General features: G+C 42.7%; 1 protein-coding gene across 1 annotated transcript in view; it reads right to left on the reverse strand.

Moving 5' to 3' along the window:
- LOC145415661 (serine beta-lactamase-like protein LACTB, mitochondrial) overlaps positions 1-25,815 on the reverse strand; it is a 235,181-nt gene that overhangs the window by 182,818 nt on the left and 26,548 nt on the right. The window contains exons 3-4 of the mRNA XM_080284877.1: positions 23,997-24,574; positions 7,904-8,094 (exon numbers count right to left, since the gene is read on the reverse strand). Of these exons, the coding sequence (XP_080141003.1) occupies positions 7,904-8,094; positions 23,997-24,574 (769 nt within the window). The remainder of the gene's footprint in view (positions 1-7,903; positions 8,095-23,996; positions 24,575-25,815) is intronic.

Raw genomic sequence — 25,815 nt, forward strand, 5'->3', positions numbered from 1 at the left:
ATATCCGGCTGTGGGAAGGGTTGACAGGAATATATGCCGGATGCTATGGTTTAATTGTATTAACCCCTTCTTTACCAACATCACTCCCCCCAGTGTAAACACTATGTTCACCCCCCATTACTGTCCTGACAGCTCCTCTTTCCATCATGTGAGGAGTAGTGTATGTTTTTTTGTCTTGTCCAAACTACTCACTCTTTGTGATTTGTTTGTATAATGATGATCACATAAACCCAGCACGATGTTGCTATTGTGAAAAAATGATTATAAAATAACTCATATAAGTTTACATATCGAATGCTAAAGTACCATAACCCAGGTAACTACTGTACAAATTGGCCTGAAAATAATGTCGTGCACAGATGGATGGCTTATGTACTTATCTTGTAAGCAGAGTTGATTCTGGACAACAAACAGCTGGAAACAATCAAGTGCAGTCACTGAATGTGATGCGTGATGTGCAACAATTCCTGGATGCACATCCACAAAATCCTCTTCCACACTAGGCAATAAGTTAGGTCTAGCATCTTCAAATGGATCAGACAGAAGCATGAAGTGTATGGACACGTGTTGGTGATGGTGACCTTGACCCACTTGTTGCCGAGAGTGTGGCATCACTAAGCTCACTACTAATTTCCTCCTCCTCCTCACTCACATCAACCTCGCTATCATTTTCAGGATCATAGTCATCATCACTGTCATCTACTGACACATCAGACACTGCTGCATGATCACCTGATACATCTAAATAAGTATCCTCATGAGGAATAAACTCATCACTATCGGAATCTGCCAGAGACGCCATGAGAGAAAAATATCCTGTACACCCTCTCTCATGGTCAAGTGCATGGTAACTGGCTCTCTCAGGCAAGCCAAGGGTGTAAATTTTGCAGAATATCAGTGGAAAATATAGTACGATATCTGCAACAGAAATTATAAATAAAATAATGATTGGTCTAAAAGAGTGAGCAAGCCACTGGTGCCACCACAACTCAGTTGTGATGTATCTTATCATGTCAGAATTCGTCAGAACTTCGTTACAGTCTTTGTTGTCAAAACACAGAGCTGTTGCTATCACGAGGTCCTCAGAAACAGCCTTACCAGGCTACCCTGAGGCCCATATGCTGCCATTCATTAAAGGATGTACCAGTGAACCACGGTTGCAGTTCCAGTGTCTCACAGGTGTTTACAAGTGATGTACGGGGATACATCAAAACACATTTCCGGTAAAGAAGGGTTAGGTAAATACTCTGATTATATAAGTATCAAACAAAAAAATTTTACCAAGCCATATGCAGAAATAAACTGGCAAGGATGATGTGCTAGAAAGCCTCCAAAGCTCATGAGAATACAGCCACTGATACTATTTTAATACTTTCTACAATGTATATTAGCCTTGCTACCTCCAAATGACTATATCCAACTCTGGAGAGACTATTCAAACTTGAGGGATTATATATAACTTCCACTAACCCTTTCTTAATAAGGTATATCATCTGATACCCTAGGGGTAGGGGGGTTTCAAGAATACTCCCCCAGTACCCCTGCATGTCATACGAGGCAACTAAAAGGGTTTCTGGTGGGTTAGTGCCCTACCTCGTAAAAAGAACTAACTATACAAGTGAATAAAGTGCCTTGGACCAGGATGGACCATACATTGACGACTAAGGAATGGACAAAGGACATTCTGAGGGTGGGGACATGGAATGTGAGAGGAATGAATGATGAAGTGAAAGAGAGAGAGATTGTTCAGGTGCTTGAGGATGCAAGAGTGGATATATGTGGATTGACTGAAACTAAATAGAAAGGTGAAAGGGTGAGAGAGTGGGAATATGGTTTAGGTATATGTGCGGAAGTTAATGAGAGGGCAAGAGAGGGAGTATGTCTGGTGATAAGCAAGAAGTGGAAGGAGAATATAAGAGAATATGGAACAGTGGGTGCAAGGATTGTATGGGTGAGGATGAAAGTAGGTATACAAGCGTGGGCAATTGTATGTGTGTATGCTCTGACAGAGGACCGAGTGGCAAGACTGAAAGATGAGTTTTGGGCGAGTGTAGAAGCATGTATGGACAAATTTGAGATGAGCGAGAGAGTGCTTTTGATTGGAGACATGAATGGGAAAGTTGGGAATGTACGAGTGGATGGAGTGGTTGGTCAGTGGGGTGTGCCAGCTGAAGTAGATGGGAATGGTAGTGCTTTGGTGGACATCTGTGCCGGTAAGGAGTTGGCAATAGCTAACACCTACTTTCGGCATAAGATGATCCACAGGTATATATGGAAAGTAATGAGGAGGATGGATGGTGAACTTGTTGAACGAAAGGCAATGATAGACTATGTGTGTGTGGATGAGCGAATGAGAAGGCAAGCGTTGGATGCAAGAGTGTGGAGAGGGTGGGGGAATGGAGTCTCGGACCATCACTTAGTGATGGCCAAGGTAAAGCTGCAAAGAAAATGGTTGCAGTGATGAAGGGGAAGACAGGAGGAAACAGCTCCTGTTTGCAAGATAGTGAGAAAATGACAGAGTATAAGAGCACAGTGGAAGAAAGATTGGGAAGGTATGAGTTAGAGAAGATGGAAGGGGTGGAAGACGTACCGTATGTAAGATATTCACGGAAGAGATAGGCGCAACGTGTGAGGTGGTTTGTGGAGTGAGGAGGAGATGCAAGGGTGTGCAAGGGACAGTATGGTGGAATGATGAGGTGAAACGAGCAGTGGAACAAAAGAAGAAGGCACATAGTGAATGGCTAGTGTGTAGAGCTAGGGGAAAAGATGAGAGAGAGAGGAGAGAGGTATATGTGAGCAGGAGAAGGGAGGTGAAGAGACTGGTGAAAGAGAGTAAGAAGAAAGTGGATGAAGAATTTGGGAGGAATCTGAGTGTGAAATGGAGGGAGAGTAAGAAATTGTTTGGAAGGAGGTAAAGAAAGTAAGGCAGTGTGAAAGGGGAAATAGTAGGGGAGGGAAAGATAAGAATAATAGATTGTTGGTGGAGAAGAGAGAGAAATTGAGGAGATGGAATGAGCACTTTGAGGATTTGTTGAATGTAGAGAGTGAGAGCAGTGCGAGTATAAGTGGTTGGGGAATGGCTGGGAGAAGAAGAGATGAGAGGAGGGAGGAAGAGATCAGTGGGATGGAAGTAGTGGAAGCAATGAAGATCAAGATGGGAAAGGCCCCAGGAATTGATGGAGTGTGTGGTGAAATGCTGAGGTATGGGGGTGAGATTGTTGTGGAGTGGATATGGAAGTTGTGTAGATTGGCTTGGGAAGAGGGAAGGGTTCCAGAGGACTGGAAATCAGGTATAATTGTTCCTTTATACAAAGGAAAAAGGGAGAGAAAAGTATGCGGTAACCATAGGGGTATTTGCCTTCTTAGTGTGACTGGAAAAATATATGGTAGAATACTCACTGATACGGTTAGGCATATAACTGAGGAGCTAGTTGGAGAAGAACAAGGGGGATTTAGGAAGGGAAAAGGGTGTGTGGATCAGATATTTGTTCTAAGATGTTTAGTGGAGAAGTATCTAGAGAAGGGAAAGAAAGTGTATGCTGCCTTCATGGACTTGGAGAAAGCTCATGACAGAATAGATAGGCAAGGTATGAGGAAGGCATTAAGAATATATGGAGTGATGGGGAAATTGTTGAGTGCTGTGAAGATTATGTACGAAGGAGCTAGGGCTACGGTGTGAGTGGATGGTGAGCTGAGTGAGTTCTTTGATCTCAATGTGGGACTGAAACAGGGTTGTGTGATGTCTCCATGGCTGTTTAATATATACATGGATGAGGTTGTAAGGGAGGTGCAAGGTAGGGCAGTGGATGTGGGGGTGGTTCTAATGAATGAGGGTGATATTTGGGTGATTCCAGTGTTGCTATTTGCTGATGATACAGTATTGTTGAGTGAAGATGAATGGGAGTTGCAAGGTTTGGTGAATGAATTTGGGACAGTGTGTAGGAAGAGGAATCTGAAAGTTAATATAAACAAGAATAATGTTATGGTGTTTGAGAGGAATGAAGTCACAGAATGTACAGTGAGGTTGGATGGTGAAGATATAGAGAATGTGAGTGCATTCGAGTACTTGGGTAGTTTGATGAGTAAGGATGGAACTTTGGGGGATGAAGTGCATGAAAGGGTACAGCAAGAAAGGAAGGCTGTTGGTTCACTGAAAGCAGTGATGAGAAATAGGGAGGTGAGTATGGAAGTTAAGAAGTCACTGCATGACAGTATTGTGATCCCTACCCTGACGCATGGAAGTGAGGCGTGGACCTTGCAAGAGGTGAACAAGTCAAGAGTGAGAGCAGCGGAAATGAGTTACTTGAGAGGAGCATGTGGAGTGACATGAAGGGACAGGTTGACGAATGATGAAGTGAAGGAAAGTTGTGGGGTGGATGTGGATGTGGTTGAGAAGATTAGGAGAAATACACTATATTGGTTTGGACATGTGGAGAGAATGGAGAATGAAAGACTGACTAAGAGGGTGTATGTAGGTGAGGTGGAGGGAGGGAGAGGGAGGGGTAGACCGAGGATGAGGTGGAGGGATGGAGTTGAGAGTTATGTCGGGGAGGGGGGGAGTGAGTTGTGGGAAGGGTAGTCAAATGGTGGGTGACAGAGTGGCTTGGAGGCGTTTTGTCTGCGGCCACCCTTTGCGGGATTAAGGCGTCAGGCTATAGATAGATAGAGACAGATGAATAAAACTGGGTGGAGGTAGCAAGAAAACAAAAAAAAACTCTCAGCAAACTGAACAGGTTAATCATGTTGCCTTCCATGGTCACATTTAATTATCTAACTCAGGCTACCACAAGATGAGTTTGTTTAGTTGAGGGAAATTATAGTAATCAAAGGATAAAAATTATCTTGATTACCCTTTTGAATACTGTATTCAGCTTACCCTTACTTGAATAAATACCGTAGTCTAGACTGAGTCTGGCTATCATACTTAAGCTTGTCTATCTATTTATCTATCTATCTATTGCCAGATGTCTTAATCCCATAAGGGGTGGCCACAAACAAATCACCTCCATGTTGCCCTGTCCCTTGCCACTTCATTCCCCTTCCCCTAGCTCACCCCGCCTCCTTCATGTACCTCTCCACTCCATCCCTCCATCACATCCTTGGTCACCCTCTCCCTCTTCCCCCTTCCACCTCACTCACATACACTCTCCTCATTAATCTCTAGTTCTCCATCCTCTCCACATGTCCAAACCCCTAAATGTATTTCTCCTAATGCTTTCTACTGCATCCACATTCACACCACAACACTCCTTTGCTTCCTCATGTGCCAGTCTGTCTCTCCATGTAACTCCACATGCTGCTATTAAACAACTTATAACCACTGCTCTCACTCTTGACTTGTGTTCTTCCAAGAAGGCCCAAGCATCAATTCCATACATTAGGGTTGGTATCACAATACTATCATGCACTGACTTTTTTTTACTTTCAAGCTCACTTCCCTACTTCATATCATTGCCTTCAAAGAACCAACAACATTTCTTCCCTGTTGTACCTTTTCAAGCACTTCATCCTCCAAACATCCATCCTTACTCATCACACTACTCAAGCACTTAAATGCACTCATATTTTCCATTTCCTCATCATCCAACCTCACTGTACATTAAATGACTTCATTTCTCTCAAAGACCATAACTTAATTTTGCCTTTAATTCAACTTTAGATTCCATTTCTTACGCACTCTCCCAAGCTCATTCAGCAAGCCTTGCAGTTCCCCTTCATCTTCACTTAACAATACAGTATTATCGGCAAACAACAGTACAGGAGGTTTCCAAATGCTGCCCTCTTATAAGGGTCTCTCCAACACCCCTTGCCCTATTTTGTATCTCTTTTATAACCCTATCCATTTACAAATGAAATAGCCATGGAGACATGACACGTCCCTGTTTCAATCCAACATTCAGGCAGAAAAGTTCACTCAATTCACCATACACACACACTGCAGCAACAGCACCCTCATACATACTCTTTGCAGCATTCAACAACTTCTCATTTACTCAATATATTCTTAATATTTTCCACATTCCTTGTCTGTCCACTGTCATATGTTTTCTCTAAATCCATGAAGGCCACATACAACTTCTTTCCCTTCTCTAGAAACTTTTCCACTAAAGACCTATGGATGAATAACTGATCTACACAACCTCTTCCCTTCCTAAATCCTCTCTGTTTTTCTCCAGTTAACTCCTCTTTTATTTTCCTAACTCTGTCAATAAATATCCTACCATGTACTTTTCGTATAACACTAAGAAGACAGATGCCCCTATGATTACCACACACTTCATTTTCCCCTTTTCCTTTGTATGGGGAAATAATTATACCTGACTTCCAATCCTCCGAGACTCTACCTTCCTCCCAGGCATATCTGCAAAATGGAATGCAATGCCAAATGCTTAACCATGTGCTCCTTTGTATACAATTTATCCAGCTAACTTGATCTCCTGTTTAGCCCTCTATCTTCCTCAACTTCCATATCTCAGTTTTTTACATACTCATCTACTATATCCACCCATCTTCTTGGCCTGCCATTCTTTCTGCCACATTCAAACTTACATATACCATTTTCACCACCCTATCTCAATCAATTTTCTCTATATGGACATACTATCTAAGCACATTCTTCAATCCTACTATCAATGGATGTCTTTTCTCCAAGTTTTGCAAATCACATTACGTATTTCCTATCCTACCCACTTTACACACTCCACACACATTCTTTAATAATCTTTTGCTCTCATCCCATTCCAAAGTCTCACACTCATACATTCATGTGGGTACTAACACACCCTAATGAAATCCACCATACATTTATGTGGGTACTAAACCACCCTAATGCAATCCACCATACATTCATGTGGGTACTAGCACACCCTAATGCAATCCACCATACATTCATGTGGGTACTAGCACACCCTAATGCAATCCACCATACATTCATGTGGGTACTAACACATCCTCATGCAATTCACCTGCAACCTCCACACTTAGATCTCTGTTTAGTATCAAGACCTTCATTGCAATAGCCACTTTCCTTTCCCTCCTTTTGCCACTCAATCTCCACATCCTTCACTCATTTACCTCTACTTTCCATTATTGCACAAAGGTACTTAATCCTTGTCACCAATCTATCTTTTTCCATTCAACAGCATATTACTTCAGGTTACCTTCCCTCAACAACTATCACATTACTCTTATCTTCAGTACATGTACTTCACCTTATCAATTCAAAGTACATAAAATGTAATTCACTGCCAATACATTGAGAAAAAACAAAAAGCATGTAATGTATCCTTCACTAATATTGTACACTATATAAACACTCATTCACCAGTCTGAACCTCTGACTGTGAGACAAGTGCTAATGACACACTAGCTAGACATCCACCTATATTAGAGCAGTGGGGACAAGATGAGGAAAGATTGGAAGTATTAGCTATCTTCCCTAAATCTCTATCTATCTATCTATCTATTGCCAGATGCCTCAATCCTGTAAGGGGTGGCCACAAACAAATCTCCTCCATGTCGCCCTGTCCCCTGCCATTTCATTGCCCTGCTCCCAGCTCACATCCCCCTCTCTCATATACCTCTCCATTCCATCCCTCCATCTCATCCTTGGCCTCCCCCTCCCTCTCCCCCCCCTCCACCTCACTCACATACACTCTCTTCATCAGCCCCTCCCTAAATCTCCTCTCATAATGTCACCTCTTCCACATTTAGTTATCAGATAGGCGAGTATCTGGCTACTGCTCTCTCAGCACTTGTCTCACATTCACTTGCCTGAGGTGATGGAAGAATGTCTAACATGGAACCTCACATCTCATAGCCATATCTGGACTGAGTGTACTACTGTTGCTACATGCACTTTCTCACTTCCTCTCCTTTACTTTACAATAAACCACTTTCTCACCTCCTCCCCTTCGTACATCTTGTGAGGGAAGGATGGGATGTATGTCTGTATGGGTGCATCCAGATCCAGCTTCCCAGCCTCCCAAAGCTGTGCTGCAGCAGTCATGGTGATGGACTTGCTGATACTGGCCACTCGCATCACTGTGTTTGGGCTGCACCGTACATTGTTCTCAAGGTCAGCATACCCCAGGCCTGTTGAGATGATCTAATACAGTACTGGTACAAGATTTCATCATCATCATCCTGTCTTTTCCCACCTAAAGATGAAGTGAGGTACGTCCAGAAAACAAGGGAATAGAAGGTAGGAAGGTGGGACAGCTATCAACAGCAATTATTCTCCTCAAATACACCACATCACTAACATACCCAATATCATCCTGGGTGGTGATTTCAACGCCAAGGCGTCGGTCTGGCATGTCAACAGCCCTGACACAGATAGAGGGCTGGTACTATAATCCTAGAGATTATCTTTCATCCTCAACAATCTCCATCAACATACCCATATCCCACACCAGGAATTCTTCCTCCCATCATCCCCAGACATCACCATTTGCTCTCCAAACCTCTCCCCCACAACATCCTGCAGAGTGGTCAAAACCCTTGGCTCTAACCACCTCCTGAACATCATCACTACCAAAACCAGAATCACCCAAGCTGGTCACAGACACACATACACCAATTATAAGAGAGCCAACAGGAAGGCCTTCACAAGTGAAACAGAACAACACTTTGAAACATTAAACAGTATACCCATCACACACATCAACACTGCTGTGCACACTTTCAACACAATTATTTAAAATGCAGACAAAGACACATCCCTAGAGGCAACAGAAAGTGACACAATCACAACTTCACACCAAAAATTCAAACCCTTATCAGTCAATGTGACACACTACAACACTTCCCAACACCCCATACACAAGACACTGTCCAACAAATACAAGGACTCAACACTCAAATAAACAATAAAATATCAGAGCAGCAAACACTAATTTGGAATAATTATCTCCAAACACCTGATCACAAAATAAACACCAGTAAACTCTACAAAACACTAAACAGCATCACACTCTCCAGCAGCAACACTGCACAATCACATGCTGCCATCACAACAGACACCATATCCTCAAACAAACAACAAGAAAACACTCTGAACAATCATTCTTCACAGGTAAGTCATCTTAACCCCCATCACAACAACCGACGTGCCATTCGATGCAAGAGACAGTTCCCCACAGACCCAGGCTTCGCACCCTTCACTTATAACCAGACGAAGCACATCATTAGCATCCTTAAGCACTCATCTGCCTGTGGCTCAGACAACATAAATAACATACACCTTAACCCCTTAACTGTGGGGCGTCACTTTCGTGACGCTTGGGAGCAAGGGATCACACGACACTTTTGTGATTCTGTGTTATTTTGAATTCGCCCAGGCTTTCAAGTGGTGGCTTGTATCATCTATCAGTACTGCCAATGTCCAACACTAGTCAGCACTCCTAATCTCATCTGTACTCCCATCCATTGTTGACAATTTAGCCATTTCTCCCCATTCTTGACTCCCCTCCCTACCTCCCCTCCATTACCCTATCCTCTCGCCTGCCCGGCCGTGCTATGCTAAGTAAATCTTTCCTGGAATTTTTCACTGATTTCATCCATTGAAATAAGCCCTATGCCCTATTCTTATACCAAATAATATATACAAGAAAAAAATAAGGTAAGTGAGCATGCCATACACCTAGAATTGGCTAATTATCACCTGACAACACCTCACGTGCACTCGTTCGCTAATTTTCGCTGTTTATTTCCCCTTGAAATATGCCGTATAATCTATTTTCGTAATAAAAAGGGAGAAGCCTAAGTGATATTTACATTCACCTGGAACTACCTAATTATTGCAGGCCACCACACTGTATTCTACGCTAAGTAAATCTTCCCTGGAATTTTCCACTGATTTCATCCATTGAAATAAGCCCTATGCCCTATTCTTATACCAAATAATATATACAAAAAAGAAATAAGGTAAGTGATAGTGCCATACACCTGGAATTGGCTAATTATTACCTGACAACGCCTCATGTGCACTCGTTCGCTAATTTTCCCTGTTTATTTCCCCTTGAAATATGCCGTATAATCTATTTTCGTAATAAATATACATATAAGGAGGGAAGCGAGAAGCCTAAGCGATATTTACATTCACTTGGAACTACCTAATTTATTATGTATTGTCTTGGTTTCCTGCCAATCATTTCATTGCTATATATTAGCAGGTCTCACAGGGCTGAAGTTGGTAGTATTGCAATCACCTAGTAGCCAGGCGGCAGGAGGCCACTACTATCAGTTCACTGTCGTCTTTGAAGGTGGAGGTATGTCTGATTCGCTCCTGCTAACTTCCGTCGCTTTTTAACCCCATGCAAAGGGCCCTGTGACCTTTACCCCCTACTAAAACTTGTGTGGAATGAATTAAAGGGCTGACAATTGATAGAGAGTGACTACGATCTTTTTATTGAGTAAAACAGTGCAAGTGGAATTGTAAATAATGTGTAAATAATGTGTAAACAGCAAGTGAAAGCAATGAATGTAAATATAAGTGAACAGTGGAAAATAGTTTTATAAGTTACTTCAAGTGACAGTGCATACCACAGTGTAAATAAAATAGAAATGTAAATAATGTAAATAAAATAGAGAACATGAATAGAAATGTAAATGAGTAGTGTTATAAGAATACGAGTATATATACTAGGAGTAATGAAAGTGAAAGTTTCACTCTAGCATGTATGAATACTATGAGTTATGAGAGTGAAGGTGAAAGTGACATTCACTCTCAATGCTAGTATACAGGACGAGAAAGTGAATGCTACATATTTTACTGAAAGAAATTGAATCCCTACTGTGACAATAAACTACTATTACTGAAGGAAACTTATGGATAAACTCTGTAGATATATATAAGTATTATATAGTAACAGAAATATAAACTGTGAGTGTTTTTATGAATAACAGACAACACGAACAGCGAACGATCGGAAGTGGGATGGTCATACGCCCTCGTAATTTTCACTGCTTTCATTTTTTTTTTTTTTTTTTTGTAGTATGGATTCCAAACTATTTGAGAATCATAGAATAGTGTTTCTAGTGATAATATCAGGCTGTGGTAATCATATTATGTGGCCCGCAGGAGCCACAAGTCAAAGCAAAACAAGCCCGTGGTTTAAGGGTTAAACAACTTGGACCACTGGGCATACAAACACTCACCAACATATCAAACTACAGCTACTCACACAACATAATACCCAGCATCTAGAAGCACGGTACTATCATCACTATCCCCAAACCCAGCAAAGACCCCATGCTGCTTTCCTCACACTGCCTCATCACACTCTTCTGCACCCCCTCCAACGTCACTGAGCGGCTGGTATTTCAATTAGTAACACCTCACACCCCCCTAACCCCATCACAACATGGTTTTAGGCTGCTACACTCCACAAACATTCTTCTTACAGACCTTACACAAAGAGTTTTTGATGGCATCAATTCAGCTAGGCCACCACACATTCCCAGTCACACTAGACATTAGTAGAGCTTTTGATGTCATCCTCCACTACAACCTCACAAACATGCACAATAACACAAAAAGATGGCTAGCAAACTATTTAGCAGGCAGATGTGCACATGTAACAGTCGCCAGTCAGTCATCAAACATCAGAAACTTCACAAACTGCATCCCTCAATGATCTGATTTGTCCCCTATGCTCTTTAACCTATATATGCACGACATACCGACACCCTACACACCACAAACACAAATAGCTTCCTATGCAGATGACATAATTACATGTACACACCAAAATGCAATCACAGCCTCACATATCCTCCAATCTTACCTCAACACACCACACAAATGGTTCACCACAATCAGACTCACAATAGCCTCTGCAAACTCTACAGTGACCATTCTCAAAAAATGGACAGCAGAGGATAGTCACATTCCACACCTCACCATAAACAACACTCCCCTTCCATATACACAAATGCACACACATACACACAAAATGCTTGGTGTAACATACAATACATCAATGTCATTAAAACCACACATCACAAACATTAAATATAAATTAACACTAAGACAACGCCCTAAGGTCACTTGCCTACACAACATTCGGACACAACAAAGAAACCACCACCAAAGTATACAAACAATATATGCCTTCAGTGATGAATTAATGTAAGCTCTGCTTGGGCTTCTGACCTCACTAAAACACACTACAACACCCTATAGACCATACAGAACAAGGCCCTAAAAATAATCACAGGCTGCACAGCTACTACACCTACAGAACACCTACACCAAGAAAACAAAGTCCTCAAAGTCAAGGATCATGTAGACATGAGAGGCAAACAGATTCATACCGCAGCCTCCATAAACCCAAACCATCCACTACACTGCATGGCAGCACATCCACACATACCAAGGAACATCAAAACAACATCCAGCACATAATATCATACACTAATACAGTCGACTCTCGATTCTACAGACCCCAAATCAACAGATTTTGGAAGCAACAGACAATATCTGCTGGCAGAGAATCACTCCAGACACCGGTCATTCATCTGTTATTTGAAAGTTTGTCCGGTGGGCTGGTAGGTGGCAGTGCGAGACGACAGATAAATATGGAACAGGTACATTCACGATCACTAATTTCTGCTCAGGAGTGCCCCCTTCCTACCCCTATATACCCAGAGAAGACAGGAAGGGGGGAAGAAACGAGCTCCACCCGCCTCCACCCCAGCTCCCAACCCTCTCCCATACCCCTACCCAACCCAGCCCCTCACTCATCATTCTTAACTGGCAGTTACATCTCAAACTAACATACTTTACATTCATAGTTGCATCATTAATACACAAACATAAAACACTAGGATATGTAAAAAGTACATAATATAACAATGAACACACTGCAGCAAGAAATTAATGCATTATAATGTTGACAGTAAAACAAAAATGTTAACAACGGCAATCCCAGGCATCATGCATTGGGTGTTTGCATGCGTGCGTATCTGTGCCTGCGTGTTTGGGTGTGTCTATGTCTGTGTTTATCGGTGTGTGTGTGTGTGTGTGTGTGTGTGTGTGTGTGTGTGTGTGTGTGTGTGTGTGTGTGTGTGTGTGTGTAATTCACCGGGTCAGTCAGGATCACTTGATGGTCGTGATTGTCAGCTTTTACCCTCCCAGAAGGGAGCTGAGAGCTCATATAGTCCGATCTAAGGGCAAGGCTGTGACCTTCACACACACACACACACACCCGTCCCCTTCCTCAAGGGGGACAGTAACCACCCACTTCGTCAATGAAACTTTTCGCGACCTGAGCGAGGCGCGAACTCCCGTCCACCAGTTGGCAAACGGGAACGTTACCACTGCACCAGCGAGCGGTGTGTGTGTGTGTGTGTGTGTGTGTGTGTGTGTGTGTGTGTGTGTGTGTGTGTGTGTGTGTGTGTGTGTTTGCAAAGCAGTGCACCCAACACATGAGGCCTGAAGTGGCTGTTGTTAACGTTTCTGATTTACTGTCAAAGTCATAATGCATTAACCCCTTAACCGCGGGGCGCTTGGGAGCAAGGGATCATACCGCGGGGCGTCACTTTTGTGATTCTGTGTTATTTTGAATTCGCCCGGGCTTTCAAGTGGTGGCTTGTATTATCTATCAGTACTGCCAACGTCCAACACTAGTCAACACTCCTAATCTCATCTGTACTCCCATCCATTGTTGACAATTTAGCCATTTCTCCCCATTCTTGACTCCCCTCCCTATCTCCCCTCCATTACCCTCTCCTCTCGCCTGCCCGGCCGCGCTGCACTAAGTAAATCTTTCCCGGAATTTTCCACTGATTTCATCCATTGAAATAAGCCCTATGCCCTATTCTTATACCAAATAATATATACAAGAAAGAAATAAGGTAAGTGATAGTGCCATACACCTGGAATTGGCTAATTATCCCTGACAACACCTCACGTGCACTCATTCACTAATTTTCCCTGTTTATTTCCCCTTGAAATATGCCGTATAATCTATTCTCGTGATAAAAATATATATCAGAAAGGAACGGAAAAGCCTAAGTGATATTTACATTCACCTGGAACTACCTAATTTATTATGTACTGTCTAGATTTCCTGCCAATCATTTCATAGCATATATATTAGCAGCTGTTACCACACTGACACTGGCAGCGTTGCACTCCCCCTAGGCCACCACAGCATTCAGTTTACTGTCGTCTTTCAAGGTGAAACCATGTCGGATTCGCACCTGTCCAATTCCGCCACTTTTTACCCTCATGCAAAGGGCCCTGTGACCTCTACCCCTACTAAATCTCATGTGGAAAGGGGTAAAGGTCTAAGTGACTGCTGTGGAACATGAACTGGCTAATTTATCAATGAAAATGATGGACAGTGACTACGATCTTTCTGGTGACTAAAACAGTGCAAGTGGAAATGTAAATAATGTGTAAATAATGTGTAAACAGCAAGTGAAAGCAATGAATGTAAATATAAGTGAACAGTGGAAAATAGTTTTATAAGTTACTGCAAGTGACAGTGCATAACAGTGTAAATAAAACAGAAATGTAAATAATGTAAATAAAATAAAGAATGTAAACAGAAATGTAAATGAGTAGTAATATAAGAATCCGAGTATATATACTAGGAGTAATGAAAGTGAAAGTTTCACTCTAGCATGTACGAATACTATGAGTTATGAAAGTGGAAGTGAAAGTGACAGATTTGCTCTCAACGCTTGTATACAGGACGAGAAATGAATGCTACGTATTTTACTGAAAGAGAAATTGAATGCCTACAGTGACAATAAACTACTATTACTGAAGGAAACTTATGGATAACGACTGCAGATATATATAAGTGTTATATAGTAATAGAAATATAAAGTGTGAGTGTTTTTATGAATAATAAATGACAGAATACCAGCGACAAACTAGCGCAAGTGGGAAGCTGGTACGCGCTCGTAATTTCCATTGCTTTCACAGTGTTTTTTTTTGGAGTAGGGATTCCAAACTATTTGAAAATCATAGAATAGTGTTTCTAGTGATAATATTAGGCTGTGGTAATCATATTATGGGGTGTTGGGAAGTGTGAAGTGGAGACTTTGTTACCCAACTTCAGAAGTCTCCACAAGTCCTACGGTACTGGACGAAGCCCCAACAAACATCCCAGGAGAAAGCTAAAGGTATGTGATATGCATATGTAATTATAATATTCTAGGACTAATAACTGATTTTTGGCAAAATATTTTTACAAAGTCTGTCGGAGCGCGAATATTGCCGCGGGACACGCAAGTTGAGACAAAACAACCCAGCGGTTTAGGGGTTAATTTCTTGCTGCAGAGTCTTGATAGTTATAGTGTATACTTTTAACATATCCTAGTGTTCTATGTTTGTATTAGTATTGGAAGAAAGAGTGTTAAGCAAGAAATCATTTTGAGATGTAACTGCCAGTTAAGATTGACTGGTGGGGAGGTGGATGGGTGGGGGTGGGGGTGTGGGGGAGGGTTGGGAGCTGGGGTAGAGGTGGGTGGCGCTTGTTTCGTCCCCCCCTCCCCTCTTCCTTGGGTATACAGGGGTAGGAAGGGGGTACCCATGGGCAGAAATTAGTAATCGTGAGGGTACATCTTTTGTCATTTCTAACTACATATAGTACAGTATCCCCTCGTTATACGATGGGGTTCCGTTCCTGAAAACCCCATCGCATAGCGATCCATCGTATAGCAAATCCATTGTAACATCGAGTCAATGGGGATACGTTTCCAGACCTGCCTAAACTCTTACATACACACACCTTAGCACTCACATACATAAAATATCCCTATGTTTAAACATTAAAAGTAATACATTAATAATGAATAAAGAGGAATAAACATGAAAACTACAGTATACAGTAGTTCTTACCTTTACTGATGCAAATAGGGTTGTTGGTGTGGTTCCAAAAGTCACAGTAAAGTCAATTCGCCGTCAAAATATGGACGATTCCCCGCCAGGACAATTCCCCATCATTCTATAAATATACTTAGTATTGATTAATTGATACTTTAATAACTAATTTTCAGGGGGATCTATCAAAGTCTATGTTCATTCAATAGCGAAGGCTTTGGATATCAATTATAAGTTGCACTTTTCGACAATAACTTGTTTCTACCTTGTTGTAGTTGACTCTGAATAATATTCTAGCATCACCCATAGCTGTCTTCATTAATTTCCACTGGTACTACAACATCCTAGGTATATTTTAAAATGACTTTGAGGAGGTACAAGTATTCAAAAACTAGTGTAATTGCAAAATATAATGACACGTAAACAAACGATGGGGAATCGTCCTGACGACGAATTGTCTTGTTATTGTTGCGATGGCGAATTGACTTGACGGCGAATTGTCCAGAAACCTTTATACAGATGTACTATGAAGGTTATTCATATAATTCCAAAGTATGTCGATCGTTCACTTAAGGTCATTAGGCATTTATATAAATGCCAATGTCTCGTGTGTAGCCTTATGTTAAGCGATGAAGGAAAGATCGTAAATTGCCTGATTCGCGTTCCAATATATTTATATTTTTTTCAGTTAATATCTATTATTTGATGCCATATTTTACATTTATTTTAAAAACAATATAACTCATATAATTCAAAAACTAGTGTACAGTAACCCCTCCTATATCCGGATCAATAGAGCCATCGGTAGGTTCGGATATTAGTTTTGTCCGGATATTGGGCCCCAGCTTATGGACTTGTACTTACGGACCCTAACACAGAGAAACACCTATACAACTCCCTCCGGACATGCATAGCACCTATTTAACACCCAAATCACACCAATAAGGCACATAAATGACTGAAATAAATGCAATAGAAACATAAAATGTGGGTTTAGAAGTATGTTCATACATTAATAAACATTCTGGTACTTATGGACTCTAACCGAACCTAACCTAACCGAACCTAACCGAACTCTGAAAAACACATTCCTACTGCACATGCATGAGGTAAGTTTAGTATGGAAAGAAGTACAGTATGACACTTTCTGGTAAGTATAGTATGGGAAAAAATACAATATGAAACATTCTGGTAAATATAGTATGGGAAATAGTACAACATGAAACATTTTGGCTACTTACAGCAAGTCCCTGGCCACCTCGATGAATAACCGCCTCCTCTCGGACTCTGACAGTAAGAACGATTTCCTGAAGCACTTGCACTACACTCTTCCTGAAGTCTTGCACTGAACTTAGTCAATAACACACAGAAGTCCGTTCTTTTCACAGTGTTCACTTTAGTCCAAATAATGTTCCATTAAATTTAAGTGTTGCACATTAACTTTTCCCAAGTTTTTTTAAGTTTCCAAAGCCAAAACAAAGAAGGTTAGTTACGTTAAATTTCTTTTCTACTTAGTCTTTTCTCCCAACTTGAAAACCTTAACACAACACACCGTTTTTCACTGCACAACACTCAAAATTCCCGTGTGGTCTAGTGGAGAAGTTCTTGCTGTTTATTCACTGTCAGAGCCCGAGAGTATCACTGGCAGGCGTCCAAGGGGTGCATCGGTGGGTAGTGGTGATGGCGTACCGACTACAGAAGACTCTGAAGACAGCCGCAAACTCACGTCGAGCGGTGACTCCACTGTAGCTGATGTGCTGAGCTGTGGCTCGGAGCATGAGGGCCTGTCTTGGGGAGGCAACGGAGTGGAACCAGGGCTTGGCACAGCGGGGGTCACGGGCCTGAAAAAACTGTCAATCGTTGACTGACGCAAGGACCGACAATTCTGGCGATTGATGATGCGCTGCCGGAAAGCACGCACTTCCTCCATGAGTCCCAAGGGCCCCATCTCCCTGTCGCAGTCCGGGTGTTCCAGGTAGTCTAGGACGAACTCTAGATGTTCCCGGAGTGCGCTCAGCTTGGGGATGGCTGGAGTAGTGTCCTGCTGGGCGGAGTCTGCATCATCATCGCCTTCGTCGTCGGAATCTTCAAGTTCGGGACTGACACCAGCAACCGAAGACGCGATCTCGATATCAGACAACGTCTGATACCCAGGATCGCCCTCGTCGTCGTCCAACCACTCACGAACATCGTCCACATCAACATTGTCGCCGTGCGTACGTAGCCGTGCATGGAAGTCATCCACGTCAAACCCTAGGAAATCGTACTCCACATCTGTTCCGAGAAGCAGACGAGACCAACCATTTTCAAGAGTTTTCACAGGGACTTCCTTCCATGCACTAGCCCAGTTGTACAGCGCAGACTTGATGTTGTAGCGGCGAAGGTTTTCCAAAGTCCGCTTGCCTCGAGTGTCACGTCCTTCCCTGCGCTCGTCCTCGTCCTCGAGAACCACCATCACCTCGTCCAGGAACTTCCGACGGTACAGGCGCTTTGTTGCCACGATCACTCCTTGGTCCATTGGTTGAATGAGAGCAGTCGTATTAGGTGGCAGGAACATGCACCTAATACGGCCATTCTCAGCAACCAAGTCCTTGTCGCACGGGTGGGCAGGTGCATTGTCGAGGAGAAGGAGAGCCTTTACCTGGTCGCGAGGAATTCCCAGTGTCTTCGTCTGGTAATGTATGACCTCCTTGACGAAGTGATGGTGAAACCAGTCTTTGAAAATCACAGCTGTGAATCATGCTTTCAAAGAATGGTACCATACGACAGGAAGGACATCCATCACCCCACGAAGGCACCGAGGCTGCTTTGCACGGCCAACAATAACAGGCTTAAGCCGGTGCATGCCGTTAGCATTGGCACAACACAAAGCAGATATCCGTTCCTTAGAAAGCTTGCGGCCAGGTACACGCTTCTCCGTCTCATCGGCGAGAGTGTTCGTTGGCACCGAGCGATAGAATAGGCCAGTTTCGTCAGCGTTATAGACTTGACCGAGAGTGAGGCCCTCCCTGTCGATCAAGCCTTTCACCTTGTGCCGAAACTCGTCCACTCCATCCTCGTTAGCGTCCAATGCTTCGCCATGTGCTTTACGGTTAGTAAGGCCATGTCGCAACTTGAACGCGAAGAGCCAACCCTCGGATGCCTTGAAGTCTAGGGCGTCGTGAAGCCTTGCAAACTTCTCAGCAGCAGCCTTCAGCTCCGTTCCACGTACCATCACACCAGCTGCACGTTGCTGTCGATACCAAATCAACGTGGAGCGGTCGATCTCTGCATACTTGGGGGTAAACATAACCTTCCTCTCCACGTTGCGTTTGCTTCTCGACGAGAAGTCAGCCGTGTACTGCATGAGCTTGTCTCGGGAACGCTTGATATCGAACAAAGTCGACCGGGCCAGGTTGAACTCGCGGAGAATGCGAGAGGAAGACCAACCCGCATCAACCTTCTCCAATATCTCCCGTTTCTTTTCCAGAGTCAACACCACTCTCTTCCTTTTCTCAGGAGGCAGGGCCATCATCACACACACTAAGAGTAGGGCAGAGAGCAGCAGGAGGCCTTGCAGCAAGTACGGCACCACCACAAAAGCGAGCACGTGGGCAGCCATGGCGAAGAGCGTAGGTCTTGTCGCGGTGAGAGACAGGCGGGAAGTGGGGAGGATGCAGCGGCGCTCTATCGGACGTCGGAGGAATGACGAACCAAAACAATGCTCTCACGCGGCGCGCGCGGCAAGTTCAAATTACAGACGGCAAAAAATCGATTTTTTTTCCAATTTTTTTGGATTTTCGGACCATTTTGGGAATGTTTGATCCCAGGACGATAAGGTTCGGTTAGTGGGGATGTTCGGTTATTGGGCGTCCGGATATTAGAGTGATTACTGTACTTGCTAAATAACTCATATGTAAATAAATGACGGGGAATCGTCCTTACGGTGAACTGACTTGACGGCGAATTGTCTCGACTCGAGGCTAAGGGACAGTAAGGGCCTCACAGCCCTCACTCATCACTGTCAGAACTGGCTGGCTGGGCAGGGCTGGTTGATGAGGCAGGACCGGTGGACAAGTGTGTGTTGTCCAGCGCCGACTGTGTGGGGACGTTTGCGTTGCATTCGCTGTTCACTGAGCCGTGGACAATCCATCGTTGTAGCGAATCATTCCCATCGTATAGCGAGTGTAGGGTACTAAAATGTCAACATCATATAAGCGAAATATCGTACAGTGAGGCATTGTATAATAAGGGGTTACTGTATTTCTCTTCACAGGAACAAAAATAAATGATACTGTAGTTGAACATAAAAAATTACTGTAACACAGTACTGTACTGTACTGTACTGCGCAGTACACCATGAAGCAAGTCGTAATACTGTACATCTTTTTCCATTTCTAACTACATTCAGTATTTCTCTTTACAGGTACAAAAATAAATGATACTGTAGTTGAACATAAAAAATTACTGTAACACAGCACTGTACTGTAATGCACAGTACACCATGAAGCAATTTGTAATATAATGGGTCCATAGAAAACGGGGTATTGTGAGGTAAACTAGTCCGCGATGGCGTTGCTGCACCTCATCTTCAATACCATCATATTTCTTTTGCTATTTTTCAAATTTTAGGCTATTTTTCCCTTCATTTTCACACAGCGGACTTTTTCAAACAACAGATATTCTTCCCCCCCTATTTGTCCGTTGAATCGAGGGTCAATGGTACTGTCATCTCTCCTCCCTCACTCACCTCAAACCAGCTTCCAGAAGCATATCCATGCTCAAATCACTTGCCGCTCCATTCAGTAACTCAAAGACAACACACAGTTGCATGCACGGCCTCCTGATTTCCACCCTTCTGAATCCTACCGCTCTCATGAGGACAGGGCCCACCTGGCCAGGCTGAGATATGGGCATCATCCAGCCCTCTTGAGCTATCAGAAGAGGCTGGATGACTGTTGCTGATGCCTGTCCAGGATGCAACACAGCACCCCATACTATTAAGCACATTATGGAAGACTGCATTGTATACAACTCCCTATGCCAACAACACAACATACACTTCTTAAGAGCTCTGTGGGAAAGCCCTGTCTCAGCCATGGCCTTCCTCAGGGACTTGGAGCTGTTCGGCCAGACTGCCTAGGGAACAACTATCATTACTACACTTACGTGTACACACCAAAACACAAACACAGCTGCACACATCCTCCAACCTTACCTCAACACACTATAAGAATGGTTCACCACAAACAGACTCACAACAGCCCCAGCAAAATCTAGTGACCATTCTCACAAACTGGACACCAGAACATAGTCACATTGCACACCTCACTATAAGCAACACTCCCCTACCAAACACACACACACACACACACACACACACACACACACACACAAAATTCTTGGTGTAACAAACATCAGTGTCATTTAAACCACACATCAGAAATGTTAAAAATAAATTAACACCCAATGCCCTAAGGTCACTTGCCCATACAACATTCGGACACAACAATGAAACCACCACCACAGTATACAAAAAATATATACATCCAGTGATGAATTACACAAGCCCTGGTTGGGCTTCTAACCACACAAAAACACACTACAATACCCTAGAGACCGTACAGAACAAGGGCCTACATATAATCACAGGCTGCACAGCTACTACACCTACAGAACACCTACACCAAGAAACCAAAGTCCTCAAAGTCAAGGATCGTCTAGACATGAGAGGCACACAAATTCTTGCTGCAGCCTCTACAAACCCACACCATCCAATGTACTACATGGCAGCAAATCCACACAAACCAAGGAACATCAAAACAACACCCAGCACATAATATCATACACAAATACTGTTATCTCTCTCCCCTTGCCCACCTCAAACCAGCTTCCAGAAGCATATCCATGCTCAAATTACTTGCTGCTCCATTCAGTAACTCAAAGACAATACACAGCAGCATGCACAACCTCCTGATTTCCACCCTTCTGAATCCTACTTCCCTGGTGAGGACAGGGTCCACCTGGCCAGGCTGAGATGTGGGCATCATCCAGCCCTCTTGAGCTATCAGAAGAGGCTGGATGACTGTTGCTGATGCCTGTCCAGGATGCAACACAGCAACCCATACTATTAAGCACATTATAGAAGACTGCACTGCACACAATCACCTGATTCAACAACACAACATACACCCCTTGAGAGCTCTGTGAGAAAGCCCGGTCTCAGCCGTGGTCTTCCTCAGGGACTCAGGGCTGTTCGGCCAGACTGCCTAGGGAACAACTATTCCTACCACTACTGCTATCACCAGCATGCCCACTGAAATGAGTCAGACACTTATTCACACATTACTCAGATCTTTAGAATCCAGCTCCACCTTAAAGGTCTAACTACTCCAAGTTGAAGAGGGTACCAAATTATAAGATTTAATGGGGACTGTTTACAGTCAGGGGTAATAGCTGGCCATATATTCCAGAACTTCTACTTCTCACTCTCTTTTGCAGGCTAATCTTCCCAAGCTGAGAAAGGCAAATTGATGCTATCTAGGGAAAACACTTTTGCTTTCTCTAGCACATTTTTACACTCAGAAGCAAGTCCTAAAAATGCTCTTGTTCTCAGTTAAAAGATTCTCTGAGAGTGTTGATGAATAACTCCATGAACTTTTCATATCAGTTAATGATCAGGGGAAGTATAAGAGGTTACTTGTGAGAAATCATACAAACTGTAAATATGGGTTCTGCTCAAAATCTGGTGTTCCATATGAGATACATGTATATGATTAAATATTATCAGGTTGCAAATGTGGCCATACCCCTCCTGACTGACATATTGTTGTTCAGTAACTCTGGTCTGTCTGGCTAAATAGATCTATCAATCACAGGGCAAGCAACCAACCATCACTGCAGGGCCATCCTATGCAGTGAACTGATGTTCCCTTGTGGCAACTCAGTGCAATGTGGATGTTTGGTTCCCATATGGACATTGCATTTGCATCTCTCCATCCAGTGCACAGGGGCATCATGGTATGCTTTTATTTGGCCATATGGTTACCATCCAGCACTGTAAATAGAAGAAGCCCTTTGGGGTACTCAACAACTGGGCTAATGACTACTTTTATGATTGATTTGTTATTCACATTTGGGAATGTTACTGTACTTGGCTGATATGCTGAACCTTCTGTTCAACAAGCTGGTTAACCTAATAGTGTGCTTGGACCGATTCTCAGTATATATTAAGCACAGATTGGCAGAGAGTGGCTCTAAAGCTCAGAAACCCTGTAACTGTCATTTTTATATTGCAGTATGGTAATCATCATTATTATTCTAGGCTTTTCACTGATGCAAGGTGTGGGTAAGATCCAGAAACAGGATAAGTAATGCACAAATATTTAAAAAAAAAAAAAATCTATCAAAAGAGTTCCCACTGAAATGAGTCATACATCAATTCATTCATAAATCACGTCTTTAAAATTCTCATTCCATGCACCCGTCATCCTTTGTGAGGAAGCTCTCAATAGGGAGCAAGGCATCTGGGAGATAATTATGAACCAGCATATCATGTAATGCACAAGTTCAACTTTTGTTAATTTAAGGTGAGAGAAAAAAATTACTTTGAGCATACAGCATGATACCTCTAGCTTCACTAATACAGTGTTCAAACAAAAATGTAATTTAAAAGTAGTATCAATATTGCAGCATTTTCCACATAAGTATGATGACAGCTTTTATCAGACAATATTATTCACCCTAGGGACATCTTAACCTTTCACTACAATGAAAGCCTTGTACTGTCATTTACTGCAGAAATCAGTAAGAAATCTTACTGTATTTAACAAACTCTCTAATCCTATAACATATTTTGCTGTTACTGTTGTTCTTGCTCTCTTCATAAAATATTATTCATCTTCAGACAAACTTCTCTAACCAAAAGGAATTGACAAACTTTAAATTAATCCCTTGGCTCCAAGATACCTCCCATCAGCTGAATAAAACAGTCCAGTGGAGCAAGAATAAGCGAAAAATTACCATTATACTTTGAAGCGTAGAGATTACGACTGGACCTCCCACACTTGAGGAAGAGCTCATGATATGCAACAAAGTCTTTCACAAGGTACAAGTGCCAATGCAATTTTCTTCACTGTAAGGGGGATACACTCAAAAAAATGTTAGTGCAGCTTACCCTCAGTCCACACAGTCTTGCCATTCACTGTTACCGCCACCACCATGCCTGGTGCTCCAACTTCCTGCATCCGTTGTTTTAGTAACTTCCTTGCTAGCCTTTCTGCCTCAAACTTATTAAGGCAGGTGGAAGGATCACTGTGGTGGCAATTCCTACCATCATAGTGGTCCTTGTAACTGGTTAAGTGCAATTTCTGTGCATTTCTCAATTTGGGGTTGTGTGTGTCAATAAAAGTAACTTTAATTTTCTTAGCAGGTCTCTCAGTGCTAACCACATCTCTTCCAACCTGTAAACTGTGATCTACATGGTCTTTACTTAATGTGTCTGCTGAGTCTGGGTCTGGTAAATCCTCATCCTTTGCTTCACTGAACACTGATCCCCCACTCAGCAACACAGCTGTACCCACAAGGCCGACAAGTGTACTGACTTGCTTCTTATATTTAAACTTCTCATTGTTTCCCTCTTTATAATTTTTTCTTACATAATTTTGTATTAAGCCAGCACCATTTTGGTCACTGCATGTGGGTGGATGTTCACGATGCATCTGGCTGTGCTGTACACCACCACATCTTGTTAACCTGGAAAAAGGTAGATTTAGTGCTTCATACATACTGGAAATTTTTTTTATCATCATCTATGACACCCTGTTCCCTCCCCCCCCTGCAAATTCCCCAGTAATGGATGGCTGTCACAAAGCCACCTCCAGACTATCTGTCCCACTCTCCTTCACTCCTCCTCCTCTTCCTTCTCTCTGCTGAACTTACTGTAGTACTGTACTCTTTACATCCGTGCCCCTAAAAGGTTTCCTCTTTCAAGAATGAACTCAACAGTCTCACCTCCAATGCTCTCATTAGCACTTTTTAAAAAAGTAGCCCTTGCTTATCATTGTTTTGGTTAACACTATTTCACTTAAAAAATTCATATTTTTATACACACTTCTCCAGCTAATGATACCCAGCTATTATTTGATTGATAAGTTCAGTGCAGCACACAACTCAGTGTCTTTTTTCAGTATTGTACTGGTATGTTTTAAATTTCCTTATCATCTCAATGGCTTACAGTAGACATTTGATGTACACAGGACCAATCTGTGATAAACACAAATTGTGTGGAATGAAAAACCCCGACCTGGGCCAGTAAACACATAAAAATATAAAAAATAAAAAGTCTGCCCAGAAGAATCCCAGAAGTTGGCCCCTGTCTGCAGCCTTGAGGCTGATTTACTGACACCTCCAGCAGCAAACCCTAAAGCAACAACAATAACACAATGCTGAAAGGTGTTTAATACAGTGGGACATCAATTTAACATGAGATAAGTTCTAATGGAACTTGCCTTAAATCAATCACACTCCAAATTGTTGTAACTGAATTTAAACTGTGTCTTATTACATTCAAGGTTCTTAAGTCTGGTGAACCGAAGTATCTTGCTGAATTGTTAAAACTCCCATCGGCACGCCCAGGTGTGATGTTACGCAGTGAATATGATTCCTTGTGTCTTGATGAGCCAGGAGCCATTCACCAGTCATCTTTCTCTGATTGTTCTTTTGCATATAGAGCCCCTAGATTATATAACAGACTGCCATTGTCCATATGACAACTCTCTACTGTTGAATCCTTTAAGAGACAGCTGAAAGCCTTTCTTTTTTCGAAATGCTATGACCTGAAGAGAGGTACTGTGATGGATGATTAAAGGGTTTAACCCTTTAAACGCGGATCGTCGCGTTTGCGACGCTCGGCAAAAAGGACATAACAGCGGAGCGTCGCGTTTGCGATTCTAGTAAATTTTGAATAACCGCGGGCAGGAAGGCTCCAGCTAGTA

This window comes from Coenobita brevimanus, chromosome 103 (assembly GCF_032717465.1).
Source record: "Coenobita brevimanus isolate Jiangsu-jjx chromosome 103, ASM3271746v2, whole genome shotgun sequence".
In the NCBI taxonomy this organism is placed as follows: Eukaryota; Metazoa; Arthropoda; class Malacostraca; order Decapoda; family Coenobitidae; genus Coenobita; species Coenobita brevimanus.